At 33.8% G+C, this 16,614-nt stretch overlaps 1 protein-coding gene across 1 annotated transcript in view; it reads left to right on the top strand.

The window, feature by feature from the left end:
• Positions 1–11,237, top strand: part of LOC149254844 (endoglucanase 16-like) — a 31,136-nt gene extending 19,899 nt beyond the window's left edge. The window contains exons 2-9 of the mRNA XM_089454853.1: positions 7,888–8,111; positions 8,587–8,799; positions 8,955–9,155; positions 9,830–9,907; positions 10,030–10,182; positions 10,301–10,409; positions 10,534–10,697; positions 10,905–11,237. Of these exons, the coding sequence (XP_089310979.1) occupies positions 7,888–8,111; positions 8,587–8,799; positions 8,955–9,155; positions 9,830–9,907; positions 10,030–10,182; positions 10,301–10,409; positions 10,534–10,697; positions 10,905–11,237 (1,475 nt within the window). The remainder of the gene's footprint in view (positions 1–7,887; positions 8,112–8,586; positions 8,800–8,954; positions 9,156–9,829; positions 9,908–10,029; positions 10,183–10,300; positions 10,410–10,533; positions 10,698–10,904) is intronic.
• Positions 11,238–16,614: the final 5,377 nt, after the last annotated feature.

A 16,614-nucleotide genomic window follows, 5' to 3' on the forward strand; every position in this document is an offset into this window, starting at 1 on the left:
GCGTAGTGCCTTATTGGACATTTTGGAGACCTTTTTGATGAAACCCTAGACCTAATGCAACTGAATCCCTAAAAAAGGACTTTTGCAAATTCGAAGACAAAAAGTGACTGCATATGATTTTGATGAATGAAAATGGGTCAGCAGGTAAAATACATGAGGGACAATGTACAACAAGCCACTACCATCAGGTGATCCATGCTCCTAATGGAATGCAGCTGACTGAGTGAGACACCTAATATGCAATGCAACAAGAGGATTTGAACTCTAACGGAGGGATGAAGATACCGACACTAACAACTTCTACAAAACATTAAGTAGAAGCATAATCAAATTCATGAGCAACATCAAGTAGAAACATGCATAATTGATCAAGAGAAATAATCACAGATAACACAAGATATATCCAGGGGAAAGCACCAGCATAAAACCCCAACCATGTATTATCAATCAAGTGGAGATCCTTAACAACATACAAAAAGAATCAGCTCAATAGCTATCCTGCTCTCTCTGTAATCAGAAGATGAAGATCATAGACTACCTAGGCCTCAATATATAGGCCACAATTCCTCCAATCTCCTATAATACGTATTTCTCTTGGAAATAAATCCTTCTCCATGCAAGGAATACTTACTAGAAATATCCAAGCATCCGATAGTACACTGTCCCTCATATGATCTCAACTGGGTCTCTGTCTGAACTGACATGCATCAGTTATCCATGAGGGAATGCTCAGTTATCTGAAATAATAGTTGTCACATGCATGCAAGCATTAAAAAACTATATTTTATTATTTTAACAACTTGTTAAAATAATCTAACTGGACTTGACTAAGTTAAACTAAGTCAATTGATTCTCTCATTATAGAACTGAACCTTATCTCCTTTAATCAAGGGATAAATTCCTAAATCAAGAGAGAAAACAATTGCATGATCTCACAAAGGCTTCAAGTTTAATTTTCCATAATTAATTAACTCAACTGAATTAATTAATTAATATTTCCAACTGCTATTAAGACCAAAATTAATTTTACTTCCTATAGATAGACTAGGGACTGCTATAAATAGGAAGGGACCCAGAAATGCTATTTTTAGAACTTTCTGTTTTTACCAATTTCACCTCTCACCCAATGTGGCCAGTGACCTCACTGGCCAAACTGCTATTTTTAGACATGTTATTTCTAGCAGGTCTATTGTTAGCACATTCTAAATTTAACATTTCTTGTTGCACATTTTTCAACATCCGCCACCACCGCGAGTCAATATGGCAAGCGCAATAAAGTTGACAGTGTTCAAGGGAGTAGGAAATGAAGATCCGGACCAGTTTTGGTTCGTGATAAAAGTTGTATGGGAAGCGTAGGGAGTTACAGATGACAATATAAAGAAGGCAATGTTGGTCAGCGCTCTACAGGATCACACGCTAACCTGGTGCATTAAGCATTCCAATGACAATCCGAATGTGGGGATCGTGGATATCCAAACTGTGCTAAATAAATAATTTAGCAGGCCGAAGTTAGAGGCGCAGTCGATCATTGGGTTCAAGGAAATCACAATGCTACCAAGCGAGACCCCTTGGGAGTTGGATTAGAGACTGAAGTGCACAATTCGCGAAGCTAACATGACGTTGACGGATGGACAACACCACGAATGGTTTGTAGCATCATTAACGCCGCATCTAAGGAACACGTTGTCACAACAGAGGCTAACAACTCAGGCCAAGGCCTTGGAGGTCGCGATGAGACTACATGAGACCCCAATACAGGATCCCAACTTGGGAGTTTAGCAGATTCACGCACAGTTGAAAAACTTGTGCCTTAAGATGCAGAGTCTGAAACAAGACAGGATAACTCACCCAGAAGTGCGCGACGAGGTACGGTGCATAAAGTGCAAGGGTCAGGGACATGACAAGGACCACTGCTCGGTGTTCGAAAATTACCTCATGGGAGGAGGACTAATTCCACTGAGACCAAAGGCACAAGAAGGACCTAGCGTAGCACCTGCATTGTGGTGTGCAATTTGTCAAATAGGAGAAAAGCATGCTCCGGACAATTGCAATCTGTTGCAGAAGTACACACAGAATCCACAATAGTTGTTCTGTAATTTTTGTAGATCAGTGGGACATGATGAGTGCACCTATAGAAGTTATGAGCTGATGATGGATAGGACTCCTACCTATAGAGTTCAGGCCAAAACATGGCCCCTTGACCAGAACGCAGGGATGGTGCGAATCGGATTTCAGGGGTGTGGACGAGGCCGAGGTGGGGGAGGACCTGGAAGAGGTCACAAACAGCTGATATGTTACAATTACGGAGGGCCGGGACACTATGCTCACGATTATACGACTCTGATGCATCCATCATGCTTGTATTGTACATTATTTGATCATGGGATGGAGGATTGTCCCACACTAATACCGCAGTTACGCGACAAGGGAGCGCTCCAACCTCCCCCAACTCAGAACTTGCAAATGATGAGGTCTGAGTTGTGCGAGGAAGACCCTAATGTGAATATTGTGCTCCGAAGTGGAATTACGACAAGGGATGACAAAGGCAAGCAGCCTGAAGAGAGTACTTTGGTTCGTAAGGCTCCGACAAAAGAACCAGAGTTTGATTTGGAGCACGCAAAGGAAACCTTCATGGAAGCCAAGAAGAGCTTCTTTATGCCTCCACTTCAGGACGCAAAGATAGACTGAAGCCAAAAGTCGACCCATCGACGCTCACGACACTCTTGGAAACATGCATGAAGCTACTGCGCGACAGCAAGGCTGTAAAGGGACTGCAGGAACTCATTAATAGATGCGATGGGACCACGCCAGGACAACCCCATGTAGTCCGGAAGCTCGAAAAGCACGTGACAAGGACGAGAAGGGAGATGAGATTGATCGTGCAGATTGGAGAATATGAAATGGACCAAGTGATTTTGGACCTAGGATCGGACGTGAACGTTCTGCCGAAGCAGACATGGGAGCGTATGGGGAGGCCTACGCTGCAATGGTCTCATATCCAACTGCGAATGGTGAACCAGCAAAAGATCCTACCTGTCGGAAGATTCTCCAGACTCGATATTAATGACTATTGATCCATGACTTAACACCCAATCGGTCCATAATGTCGATTTAAAGAGCATGGGGAGTCACTGTTAATAATGATTTCATGAGAAATATCTTATGTAAAGTTCTTTCCTTTATCATCACTTAAATTTCCTCTAGTGGCCACATTGACTGGGGATGTGGAGTATTTCCCTCTTTGAGGGTTTCAACCACATAAAAATACAAGAGCTATGATATTTGATCTAGTTGTGTGAGTAGTTATTGAAGGTGTTTGTCTTATATGGAATGAATTATCATCCTGAACATGTATCATAGCATGTTCAAATAGCTACTCTTTTTGTTGATCGATATCTTGAGCTTGTGTTGCCATTTCTAATATTAATTATTTCCATACATTTTTTTCCTAAACAATTTATTCCATTATGTCTAGAGAATTGGTTTTATTTAATAACACCTTTCCTTTCATAAAGAAAGGTGTCTAGTTTCCCAAGATACAATTTTTTTCATTATGTCATGAGATATACAATTTAATTACACTTTAAAATAATAATTATAGAGTTCGTTTTCCATTTTTCTGTTTATATTCTTAGTTTGATACTCTTTATAATTTACATATTTTTAGTTTGATACTCTTTATAATTTACATTTTCCCGTTTCCCCCCACTCTATAAAATCTTGGCAAATTAGAAGCAGTGTTGAAAATATTTTTCTTAACTACATATTCTCTTTGTAGTGCTCTATGTGATCTCAAAAAATAAAAATAAAAAAGGGAAAACTTGTATTTTTTAGGCAAGTTAATTGATATTTAACCCCATTGTTGTTGAGAATTAGATTTTTTTATTTGTTTTTAACAAAAAATTGTTTGATTTTGGATAAGTATTTTTTTTTGTAAGCATGCACTCTGAGGCAAAGATCCAAGAACACCAACACCAACAATCCTATCCTCCACTACCATTAGTATGTGGTTTGCACTATCTCACTTGGTTAAAAATTACTTTATATAGTAAGAAGTCTTGAGTTCAAATCTCCATTAGTATGTGTTTTGCACTATCTCACTTGGTTAAAAGTTACTTTATATAGTAAGAAGTCTTGAGTTCAAATCTCTTTTTAAGTTACATTTTACAATTCTTGTAAGCTTAAGTTATTTTATAACTTTATTGTAACGTGCATTTTGCTTTTATATATATATAGAGAGATATATATTACATGCAACTTTATAAGCTTAAGTTATTTCATAACTTTATTGTAACGTGCATTTTGCTATATATATATATATATATATATATATATATATATTACATGCAACTCTAGTTTATAAAGTAACTTCATTATAAAAGTGTTTATCACTTGTTTTATAAAACTAGGTGACTTCATAAAGTAATGTATTTGTATAAGTGAGCTTATAGGTAAAGTTAGTGAGGGTTTTTTTATTATTAAATTTTCACATCATCTACAACCATACACGTGAACTTCTACTTACCATTTGGTTATTTGTTATCATTATTGCCTTTTTTTTAATGACATAACCTTCATATTTGAAGCCCATTTTTAGAGCTTTTTTAAATATTCAATTTTTTCTAGAGATGTCCATTTAGCTAGTCAATTTCAACTTTTGAAACCATATTATATATATTTTGATATGGCCACTCCAAGTGAACTTTTCCTTACTGGTGTTGTAACATGATTAGTTTTGATTAAACTGCATGATCAAACGCACTTTGCTTTTATATATATATATATTACATGCAACTTTCATTTATAAAGTAACTTCATTGTAAAAGTGTTTATCACTTGTTTTATAAAAGTAGGTGACTTCATAAAGTAATGTATTTGTATAAGTGAGCTTATAGGTAAAGTTAGTGAGGGTTTTTTTATTATTAAATTTTCACATCATCTACAACCATACACGTGAACTTCTACTTACCATTTGGTTATTTGTTATCATTATTTCCTTTTTTTAATGACATAACCTTCATATTTGAAGCCCATTTTTAGAGTTTTTTTAAATATTCAATTTTTTCTAGAGATGTCCATTTGGCTAGTCAATTTCAACTTTTGAAACCATATTATAGATATTTTCATATGGCCACTCCAAGTGAAATTTTTCTTACTAGTGTTGTAACATGATTAGTTTTGATTAAACTGCGTGATCAAACAATTTCTACTGTGTATTCTCTGGAATGATTGGATCTCTTGAGATTCACTAGCCAAAAAACATGTAGCCATATGGCTTCATTGTTTTCACCTCATTTGATTGATAGTTGTCTTCAGCATGAATTTGTATTTTGTGTAATTATTGTATGAATAGTAGAATATTCTCTGGAATGATTGGATCTCTTGAGATTCACTAGCCAAAAAACATGTAGCCATATGGCTTCATTGTTTTCACCTCATTTGATTGATAGTTGTCTTCAGCATGAATTTGTATTTTGTGTAATTACTGTATGAATAATGTAATCCATGGACAATACATTTTTCCATAAATGGTTTACTTTTCAAAACTGATAAGTAGGGTTTATCATTAGGAGTTAACTGAAATAGACAAAAATATCCATAAAAATAGTCCAACAATGCTATTAAAACTGTAATTTTGTTGTGTGTGACATAGAATGCAAGGTAGGGGTGGTGTTCTAATGGCTTCTTATTCTAGTTGTTATTCCTAAGCCTGGATCAGGTTCATGATCCCCTGATCCAACTCATGATCTAACTCAGAAGAGAAAGCCTAAGCCAAAGCCCTCTCCTACACCCAAAAAGAGCTCTCGAGTAGCAACTTCCCCACAGGGTAAGATTTCCCAAGATTAAATTTTGGCTACCACAATGTTGTTAAAACTTCAATTTTTCAGTGTGACATAGAATGAACAAACTCAAGTTTGGCCAAACAACAAAAGACAATATTGATTATGATTTATTTCTCACATTTTGTAGAGAATAATATTTTGGCCATTTGGAAGAGGCAGACAAGTTCTTGGAATAATAGAAAGAAAAACATTATAGATATGCTATGTACATCACTAATAAATATCCCCACAAGACAATTACATCTCTCCAACTCTCTTTCTAGAATTTGTATGGTCTTGTATGGGGTCTCTCCAAACCAAATGCCAACAACTTGTATTTATTTCCTAAATGGATGAAGTCTCTCTCTCCTGGCCGAAGTTTGGATTTTGTGTACATCCGTGTTGGTCCTCTAGTAATCATTTCCGTAGTTTACTATCAGATGAATTGATCAACTATATTGATTGTTAGGGAGATGGAAAGGTCCAAGGCAAAAGAATGATCAGTGGTGGGTCAAGTGATGGGTCAATTGTGGCTCATCTATATGAATAAGTGGCACCAATTCCTAATGCACATGTTGATGGAAGATGAGTTTATGGTTGGGTAAAGCTTGGATCTCTGAGCTGTCTCACATTTCAATATTTCAATATAGTTTGTTTTGGTATATGCCTCATAAACTCATGGAGCAATTGAGCTCTCGACACCATTCTTTAATAAAGAATTCTATGTGGTGAGAAAACTGGTACCGTGGAAGAATGGATTTATGTATTCACAATTGACCCATTGGCATGTTCTTAATTTTGTTCATGGTAAATGGCAATCATAAAAATTTTACTTATTTTTTCTCTACTACTCTTTCCTTTACTGAGTTTCGTTTGCAACATGTGGTGCAATTACTTGTTTATAATCCTTGTATCATATCAGATTATGGCATGTCTAAAAAAATACATCTCTGTAAACCTATAATAACTTGTTATATTCTCTTCTTTTAATTATTAAACAATTACAACTCAAATTCAAATGTTAAGCTTTACTAACTTCTTTTTGAGTGAAATTATTTCTATAATATGTTATTAAACTTTATGTTATTCATCTTGTTTTTACAATTATATGAATATGCCAAGAGTTTTAAGAGTTTTGGTGTTTGGAATCCATTTGCAGCAGTCCCACCCGTGTTTGTTAAATATCTTCCAACTTATTACTTTACTTAAAATACAAACCTAAAAATGATTTAATTATAAAATTTACTAAATAAAAATTTGTAAAAAAAACATTATACAAAATATGGAATGAGATATTACATGGTATCTGCATTTTCTGTCACATTTGCAAAAACTAGTAGAATGTAAATAAAAGCTTCCGGTTTTGAAATTAAACTTTAGACCTCTTCTCTATAACTTTATAAGACTGATAGAATGTATATTAGAACTCTAAATTTTAAAAATAAATACATTAAAATTTTAAAATTAAATTTGTTATCTTTTTAATTTACGAAATTATAACTTTAATTACATACATTTAAATTTGTTCTTTAATTTTACGGGTTTTGAAATAGTTAATATTTCGTATATTAATAGAAACGCTCACAGTGCCGATCTAATAGGCAACGGTAGTTAGTTTATATTCCGTTTGTGTGGAAAAATTAAATATTCAATAAATATTCTAGTCTGTGTAGAAAAACTAACTTCGTTATCTTCCTTGTGTTTCTTGAAACTTTAACATTTACTCGTTAATAGTACTGTGAGGAAATGGTGATGAGGCAACCTTATACACTGACTTACCATTCAGTTAATATTTTCCTGGAATTTCCGTCGTTTCATGTCCAACTGACACCCACAAGACTTCTCTACCCTTCAAAATAAGCACCGCATCAAACCTGCATGCAAGACTTCTTTGTCCTGCAAAACCTCTACAATACCCACATCAAACATGCATGCAAACAAAGAGACCGAATCCCCTTTATGTTTCTATTCTTCATTACACGTTGGTTGCGTGAGACTACAAATATATATACGCATCAACTTTTGCAGATATTTATTTTTGTACCCATTTACTGATCAATTGCAGCAGAAATGGGTTACAGGGTTACCGTGGAAAGGTTTGTGTGTATAATTCTTGCTACTGTGCTGTCTGCTCATCATCAGTTTGTGTTGGGTGAGTTTGACTACAAAGATGCTCTGCATAAATCTATTCTGTTTCTGGAGGCTCAACGTTCAGGAAAACTGTCCAGCAGTAGCAACAGGATAAGCTGGAGAGGAGATTCTGGTCTAACAGACGGACAAATCCAAAATGTAATAACAATATTTTCTCATTTTGGTATTGCCATCTGTTCCGGATTGTTTTAGAAACGTTGTTTCCTGAATGTTTTAGAAGTGTTGTTAATCATACCCAAAACGGCAAAATAACGACGCTGATCTTATCAATGCGAAAATAACGAGGGTATCTATTTTGGCGAAAACGATTGATACTCCACCCACAACTTATTTAGATCAAACAATTGATCTCTCGGAATTGATTTCTCAGCACTATCAGATTTCAGGATATTATGAGAATATACAATTAAGTTATTAACATAAAGATCCCCCGCAACCCACCTACAATGTGAATTCTTACTCCAGTATTATGAGTTATGAGTTTGCAACAGCTTGATTTCTATCAACATTCTCTGTCCATATAAATTAGGAATTGATTATTTGGTCCAGATCTTCAAGAAGTCTGGAAAGATACAATGATGTTCAACATGGCTTTTACTGTGTATTTATGTAGGTGGATTTGGTGGGCGGTTACTACGACGCTGGGGATAATGTGAAGTATGGGTTTCCGATGGCTTTCACCGTTACCATGCTGGCATGGGGAGCCCTTCAGTACAGAGATGAACTTGCAGCAGCGGGAGAGTTGGAGAACGTTAGGGATGCCATTAAGTGGGGAACTGATTATTTCATCAAAGCAAGCGCCACCGAAAACCAGCTGTGGGTTCAGGTGAATTAATTGCCATCCCAACTAAATTTACTCATGGATCACAACAAAATTTACTAAGGATCACAACAAATGGCAATTACTCATGGATCACAACAAAATTTACTAAGGATCACAACAAATGGCAATTATGAATTTAGTTATGGTTTTGTTTTTAGGTGGGAGATCCAACTGCAGACCATAACTGTTGGGAGAACCCAGAGAGGATGGACACTCCAAGGACTTTGTACAGAATAGATACATCCACTCACGGGACAGAAATTGCAGCAGAGACTGCTGCAGCATTGGCCGCTTCCTCCGTCGTCTTTGCAGCCATTGACAAACCTTATTCCATTCTCCTACTCCAAAGAGCTACTTTGGTATAAGATTATGCGTATTCTAAAATCACTTATACTGTATTATTGGTTTAGAACAGCGATTGCAGATTTGAGAGATATTGAGATATTTTAGAATCCTACTGTACTGTTAGGAAAAAGGTCAATGGTTTAATTTCTTTTCACTATTATATACTATTTTTAGAATTTACAGTCCAGATAACTTTAGTAATTAAAACAAACATATGATAGGAAACAATTTCTTTTCACTGTTTTATTCTATTCTTAGAATTTACAATTTAGATAACTTTAGCAACTTATGATAGGTCATATTTGTTTGTGGATGAATGTTTTTTTATAACTTTTATTTTAAATTTAATTTAATGTCTCCATTTTTGGAATATTTTGGGATCAGACAAATACGGGTGAGATTACTTATTTGAGGTTGCCTACGTTTTTTATGATTCCAAAATATTCCAAAAATCTTTCAAAAATGCCCATTTTTAACATGTCTATGAAATTCATGTCTTAGATTCAAAATTGAAAATTAATTTAATGAATTGTCTTCTCCAACATTTTAAAATACTCATATAATTGAATATTAATTTAGTGCAGCTCTTTCGTTCATGTGTTAGATTCAAAATTGAGAATTAATTTAATGAATTTTATTCTCCAACTTTTTATGATACTCATGTAATTGAATATGTCATTTAGTACAGCTCTTTCGTTTCGCTGACCAGTACCGGGGAACATATCATGGAGAATGCCCTTTCTATTGCTCTGTCTCGGGCTATGATGTATCTTTCCTTAACATTATTAATTTTACTTCCTTTTTTACTTCACACTATTATTTATTTAAACTACAGAGTGAGTAACTTCTTGAAGTCTTCTTATTATTCCTCTACTAACTAACTTACAGGACGAGCTTGCATGGGCAGCGGTGTGGCTATATAGAGCAACTGGATTGCCATATTATACCAAATACATACTCCACCAAAATTTTTGTACTTCCAATGAGTATGAGTTCAATTGGGATCTCAAATGTGCAGGAGTTCAAATCCACCTGTCTAGTGTAAGTCCATATTCACATAAACATATGAATCACCAAATGTTCAATTTAGAAAAAGTTTAAGACTGACCACTTGACCCTCAACTGACCACATCTTCATAAAAATTAATAAACCTGGCAGCTATATCTCTCCGGAGAAACCAACCTGGAAGTTTTCAGAGGCCAAGCAGAAGTGTTCCTCTGCTCAGTTCTTCCACAAAGTCCTCAATTCAAAAATTCCATCACACCAGGTAAATGGAAGTTTCTCCCTGTCATGCTCCGAGTTTCAAAATTAAGCTCATCAACAGTGTTTGTATCTATTGAGTTTCAAAATTAAGCTCATTAACAGTGTTTGTATCTGTTTCACTTGTACAGGAGGTTTGTTGTTTGTCAGAGATGGTGCAAATACACAATATGCTACTGGCACATCATTCCTTGTATCAGTTTACAGTGACTTACTGTCACGATATAAGCAATACCTGCAATGTGGCGATCAAACATATGAACCAAGCATTCTTATTGCATTTGCCAAACAACAAGTACACATACATATTATAATTTTTTAAGTGTTGCAAAATATTTAATTAATGAGGAGAAGAATTGAGCACACTTGTATATCCATTCCAGCTTTCTCAGAGTATAAGAGATTCAAAGTTAAATAAATTTGATTTGTTTTTTCATATCATAATTTGAAAAAACCAGCAAAGTAGTAGCTAACAAATCCACTTTGTATATGTAAATTGCAGGTGGATTACATTTTGGGAAAGAATCCTGCTGGTATGTCTTTCATGGTGGGTTTTGGTGACAAATATCCACAACAAGCTCACCACAGAGGGTCCTCCATAGTTTCGATATACGAGGATTCCAGAAAGATATCATGTACCGAAGGTTTCACTTTGTGGTTCAACAGAGAAGCACCAAACCCAAATGAATTAACAGGTGCAGTTGTGGGAGGGCCTGATCGCTATGACGGGTTTGAGGATAGCAGGGCTGATTCCACCAAGCTTGAGCCCACGACGTATATCAATGCTCCTCTCGTGGGAGTCCTGGCTAAGCTCCACAACAACATCATGGAATAATCGACATAACAGGGCCGATTCGTGCAAGCTTGAGCCCACAACTTATATCAATGATCCTCTTGTGGGAGTCCTGGCTAAGATCCACAGCATCAGCATGGAATCACGGACTTAAGTTCAAAAAGTTATGCTAGTAATATCTTTTACTAAGTCTGTATTCTATATGCAAATCTGAGTCGATGGAAATATATATGAATTTTGGTACTTCTGGGCTCCAGAATTGTTTTGTTTCATTTCATCCTGTTGAATCCTATAATCAGATTGAAGACTTGTTTTTACATCTTAGATCCCATATGCAGATTGAAAATTCTTCTATTTTTAAATAGCAGTGATATTAGCATAGAAGAACATGGTGTATGAGAGTCTCGGAAGATCCTGTGCCATCGTGTTATATATGTGAGCATATAGGGAATGTGTGATCATAGGATTTATTTGTTTATTAATGTATAGATTGCTCTTGACTTGCACGAGCCGGAAATTTGCACTTGGTTATAATGTATATTTGTTTTAAATAATATGAATATATTATAATTTTTTTTAATGGTGTTTAACTTTAAAATACAAGTAGGGAGGATGGATAATTTGAATATAGGTTGGAAATTTATAGATATCCTACAACAAATATTGGAGTATATGAGCATTACGGAATATAGATTTTGATTTGTGTTTAGTTTACAAAATATGCAAGTGATATAAATGTTGTATAAAAGTATATGTATTGTGCCAAAGAAATAGATATTGTGATAAAGAAATATTCTTTGTTAAGATGGGAAAATAGAGATTTAGTACTGATATAGAAATTTCAAGAATAGGGTTCAAGTACAAAATATAAGTAGGGAGAGATGGACCACTTGAATATAGGTTGGGAATTCATAGATATCATATAACAAACATTAGACTATATCAGCATTATGAAATATAGACTTTGGTTTGTGTTTAGATTATGTTTTTTAAAGAATGTATATTGATATCACCACTGTGTATAAAATTATATGTATGTGATAAATAAATAGACATTCTTAAGATGGGGGAGCATATACTAATTACTTACACACAATTCAAAACCAACGCTTTTACTTTGTAACTCCATCATGTAGACATTGCTAAAATGACATCTAGATAGAGAAACAACCATCCACTAGATTTCATGGGTACCCAACCATTGTACTTTGGTTCATTACGATGTCCCTTCATGTACATGGTTCATTCAACTTCTTGCACTTCCTGTATTATACAACCACTATGGTCCATTCAAGTGTTTCCAACCAACACATGTCTCGCTCCTAGTGTTAACGAACTTCCTAATAGAGACGATAGAACTAAACGAGACAACTCCTCTATATGGCCACACCCTCCTATAGATTTCCCTTTGTTTTCTCTACAATATAATTTATTATTGATTTGATATAGTTTGTAAATGTTTTTATCTTTTATTTTGTTTTATTTGATTGTATATGCATAGTTTCCAATTAATTTGATGACAATTATTTCCATTCGAAATTTATTTATTTTTCATATCATTTGATCTAATTTGTTTCCTATTATTTCATAAAAGTGCCAAAAAAATTATTGAAAAATTCTTGGTAACGAGATCCAAATCAAAGAGTTCAAAGCGTTGATCATATGGGTGTTTTTAAAGATTTTGATTAAATTCAGATGCAAGAAATTTGAATCTGGATCATGTATACACATTGCTAATATAATTTTATGAGCTCTCAATTCCTTAAATCTAGATATAGAGGAATTGTTGATATATTATTTGTATTTGGATCTGGATAAGATAAATTATGTCTTAAAAAAAACTTTCATAACTTAGATCATATATATTAGGATTTGGATCAAACTTAATATATCATTATTTGAAATTTCCAAATCCTTGATACTAGATATCCAAATCCAAATCTTTCTTTCACCTAATATTTCATAGATTTGAAATAACATGGTGGACAATGAAATGAATCTTACCAAATTTTTAGTGCATTTATGATGACATGTAATATGACATGCCATGTTGACATGTCATATTACATGTCATCCCATATGGCCAATGACTGATTTAATTTATTAAGCATACTAATGACTTGGTATGATGACATATACATTGACATGGTAGTTTTGACATAGGTGTTAAAAGTATTCACATTTCATGAATTCATTGTATCTGGATAAGTAATGATTTAATGGAATTTATTGTGGTGTTATGCATTCTAAATTTTATTTTCTATCTAACTATATGGAACTATGAATTTGTTTTGAATTTTTTCATATGTATTATTTGTATAAGGATCCCGATCATTTATTTTCTCACTTCATTCTTCCTAATTCCATAATATTCATTTCCACTTCAAGTACCTGGATCAAGAATTTTATATAAGTATTTGGATATTGACAATACATATATGGATTAAATTTTATAGGCCTTATAAAAGTCTTATGGATACCGAGGTATCCACTTTGTTTCTCACATTCAGATTGTTTTGTTTAGTCCATGTTACTTGTGAAGTTCTTCTCCATGTTAGATTAAACTACTCAGCTATTCGTGGGCTAACCAATGGATTATTAGAGATAATCATGTATGGAATCTACTAGACACTGGCATGCTTTTGCTGACGTGTCATCTACCATAGTATTGCTATCCATTACATATTTTCATATCCCAAATTTTTGTATACTAGTCTAGTATATGATTGAGATTAAAAGAATACATTGTAGCCCATATTGCATAATATTGTGCAAATGAATTATGTTAGGTGAAGGATAACTTATAAACTCTTTGTAACCATTTCACCCAATGAATATGGGATTAATATTGGAATCTATTATTTGTTTATGATTACTTGCGTAAATATATAATTATTTAACTATTAACATACTAGCTATTATTTGTCCACATGGGGTAGCTCAAGCGGCAAGAGCCGTGGAAATGATGTCTCACCGAACCGGAAGTCTTGGGTTCAAATCTTGGGCTACCCCTCCCCCGTAGAGGGGTACACAATGGACATGTAAATTAGAGAATCCCGCCCGAGCTTACAAAAAAAAAAAAACATACTAGCTATTACTTTTGTACATTTGGCAAATCTTTTCAAGACCGAAATAATCTGAATGATAAAGAAAATAGAAAGAATAAGAGAATAAAATAAATAATAGAAAAATAAGGAGAAAAAAACCTACTTGCATACAAATAAACACTATGACATATTCAAAATCTTGAATCAAATACAAATATCCTTATAACAAATTACAATGTGTTACTAACCATAAGAATTTTAAAAATGGAAAATTATATCGACATCATTGTTTGAAAGGAACAATCGTATGCTTTTATCAAACATTTTTCATAAGAAATATTAAAATTAGACTTCGAAAGTGGAATTTGTTGTAACAAAAAGAAGATAAAATTGAATGTACTTTATTAATTATGTCATTTAAGAGGAAGTTCTTTTCAGAAACAAAGAGAACGAAAATTTAGATTCCAAAGTTTGTATAATTTTATCAATTCTTAATAAATGTACTTTATTAAGTATCCCATTTAAGAGGATGTTCTTTTGAGAAACAAGGAGATCGAAAATTTAGATTCGAGAGGCTTGTATAATTTTATCAACTCTTACTGATAAATTTCTTAATGATAAATTGAAACGTCATATATCTTTGGAGAAGACTTCTATGGCAATGTGTTGTTATATATTTTGTATTTCTATCAAGGTTTAAGATTTCCATATTCTTATATTTCACAATAAATTTATTTTTCAATTAATATTTCATATTGGATACAAGAATATGTATGTGATTTTTTAAATAAAAATATGTTTTTTAAATATTAATATATTTTTTGTGCTCAATATTTTATTGATTTTATTAATTATTTAATTTAATTTTGTAATTAATTTTTTTTCTTGTGTTTTATCTCAATGCACATGTTTCCAGTTAGGATAGGTAATTAGACATAATATTTCTAACATATACAGATAGTTAAATTTTATAAATTATAATGTTATTTTTCTAATTTAATTGATATTAAATTTATTCCAACATTTTAGGTGGAAACTATACCAAATGAGAGCAAGTCCAATGGGGACTTGCCATTAAATGATTCTAGCTTGTTGTTGGGGGAATTTTTTTCCTAACAATTAACATGCTAATTTGAACCATAAGGATATTGTTTAAGATGATGTTATCATAAAATAATCAACTATAAATCTAAAGTTAAGATGAATTCACATATACATTTCAAAGTTATTGAATAAAGTTAAGATGAATTTGCATATACATTTCAAAGTTATTGAATAAAGTTAAGATGAATTTGCATATACATTTCAAAGTTATTGCATGTTATTCAAGCTACTTTTTATAGAGAGTAGAATTTTTAAGATATATATATATATATATATATATATATATATATATATATAACAAAAAATACAAATATTATAGAAATATTCAAACAAATTAAGTGATTGATGGGTCCAGCCCCCTCTTTACCCTTAACAAACTTTATAAAATGGATATGGATTAATGTAATGATTTTGACGGTGATTAATTGTGTGATTAGTTTAATCAATGGGCGATTACAATGATTTGCACAGATATTTTGGTTCTGGTCTTTATTGCTTGTACCTTTGTCGTTGGATGATGGACATGTGTCCCTTCCTCAGTAAACACACTCCCGCCTTGGTTAATGTTCACAAACCCTATTCACTTGGTCATTTGTGCGTTGTTCTATGTTGGCTTGAGGGTTTTACTTTTTTTCCTCTGGTGTGGTTTCTCTATGTGAATGTGTTGTTACTATTGTTTTTGTTCGACCTTGGCCTGGGTACGTGCTAGGCTCTACTGGTTGGTAAGTATGCTCGATGTTTTGTGCTTATTTTGTTCCTCTGCCTCTGCGCTTGACGAGCTCTATCACTTTGTGGAAAATGAGCTTGTCGTGGAGGCTTTCAGTTCCTTTGTATACATTCTCAGCTGGTTGTTTCGCCTATATGTTAGTGATTGCTCTTTTCCTCAGTCTCTTTCATTCAGTTGCTCTTGAAATTTATCAGGTTATGCTGCTCTGTTGCATTTGCAAGTTGTGGTCTCGGGGTTTATGGCTTCAGCTCCGTCCACAACAACGAGGTAAGTCACTATTCTATGCTATCATCAGCTCCTACTTTTTACTCCATTAACTGACTTAGTTGCTCCTTGTGAGCAGAGAAACCCTTTGGTGACCACGACCTCGAAGCTCCGTTTCTTTGCTGGTAAGTTCCAAACCCTAGACTTTCTGGTGTTTTGTTCCTTCAGTCCTTTTTTTTTCTCCACGTAGTTCTTACACTCTATTCTGGTGAATGATTGCAGGTGGATTCGCTCTGAAGACCCTAGTTCACCCTACAACGCATGCTGGCATGACCTA

The sequence above is a fragment of the Pinus tabuliformis genome, chromosome 7, assembly GCF_031772625.1.
Source record: "Pinus tabuliformis cultivar Carrire ecotype Pingquan chromosome 7, CPIR1, whole genome shotgun sequence".
In the NCBI taxonomy this organism is placed as follows: domain Eukaryota; kingdom Viridiplantae; phylum Streptophyta; class Pinopsida; order Pinales; family Pinaceae; genus Pinus; species Pinus tabuliformis.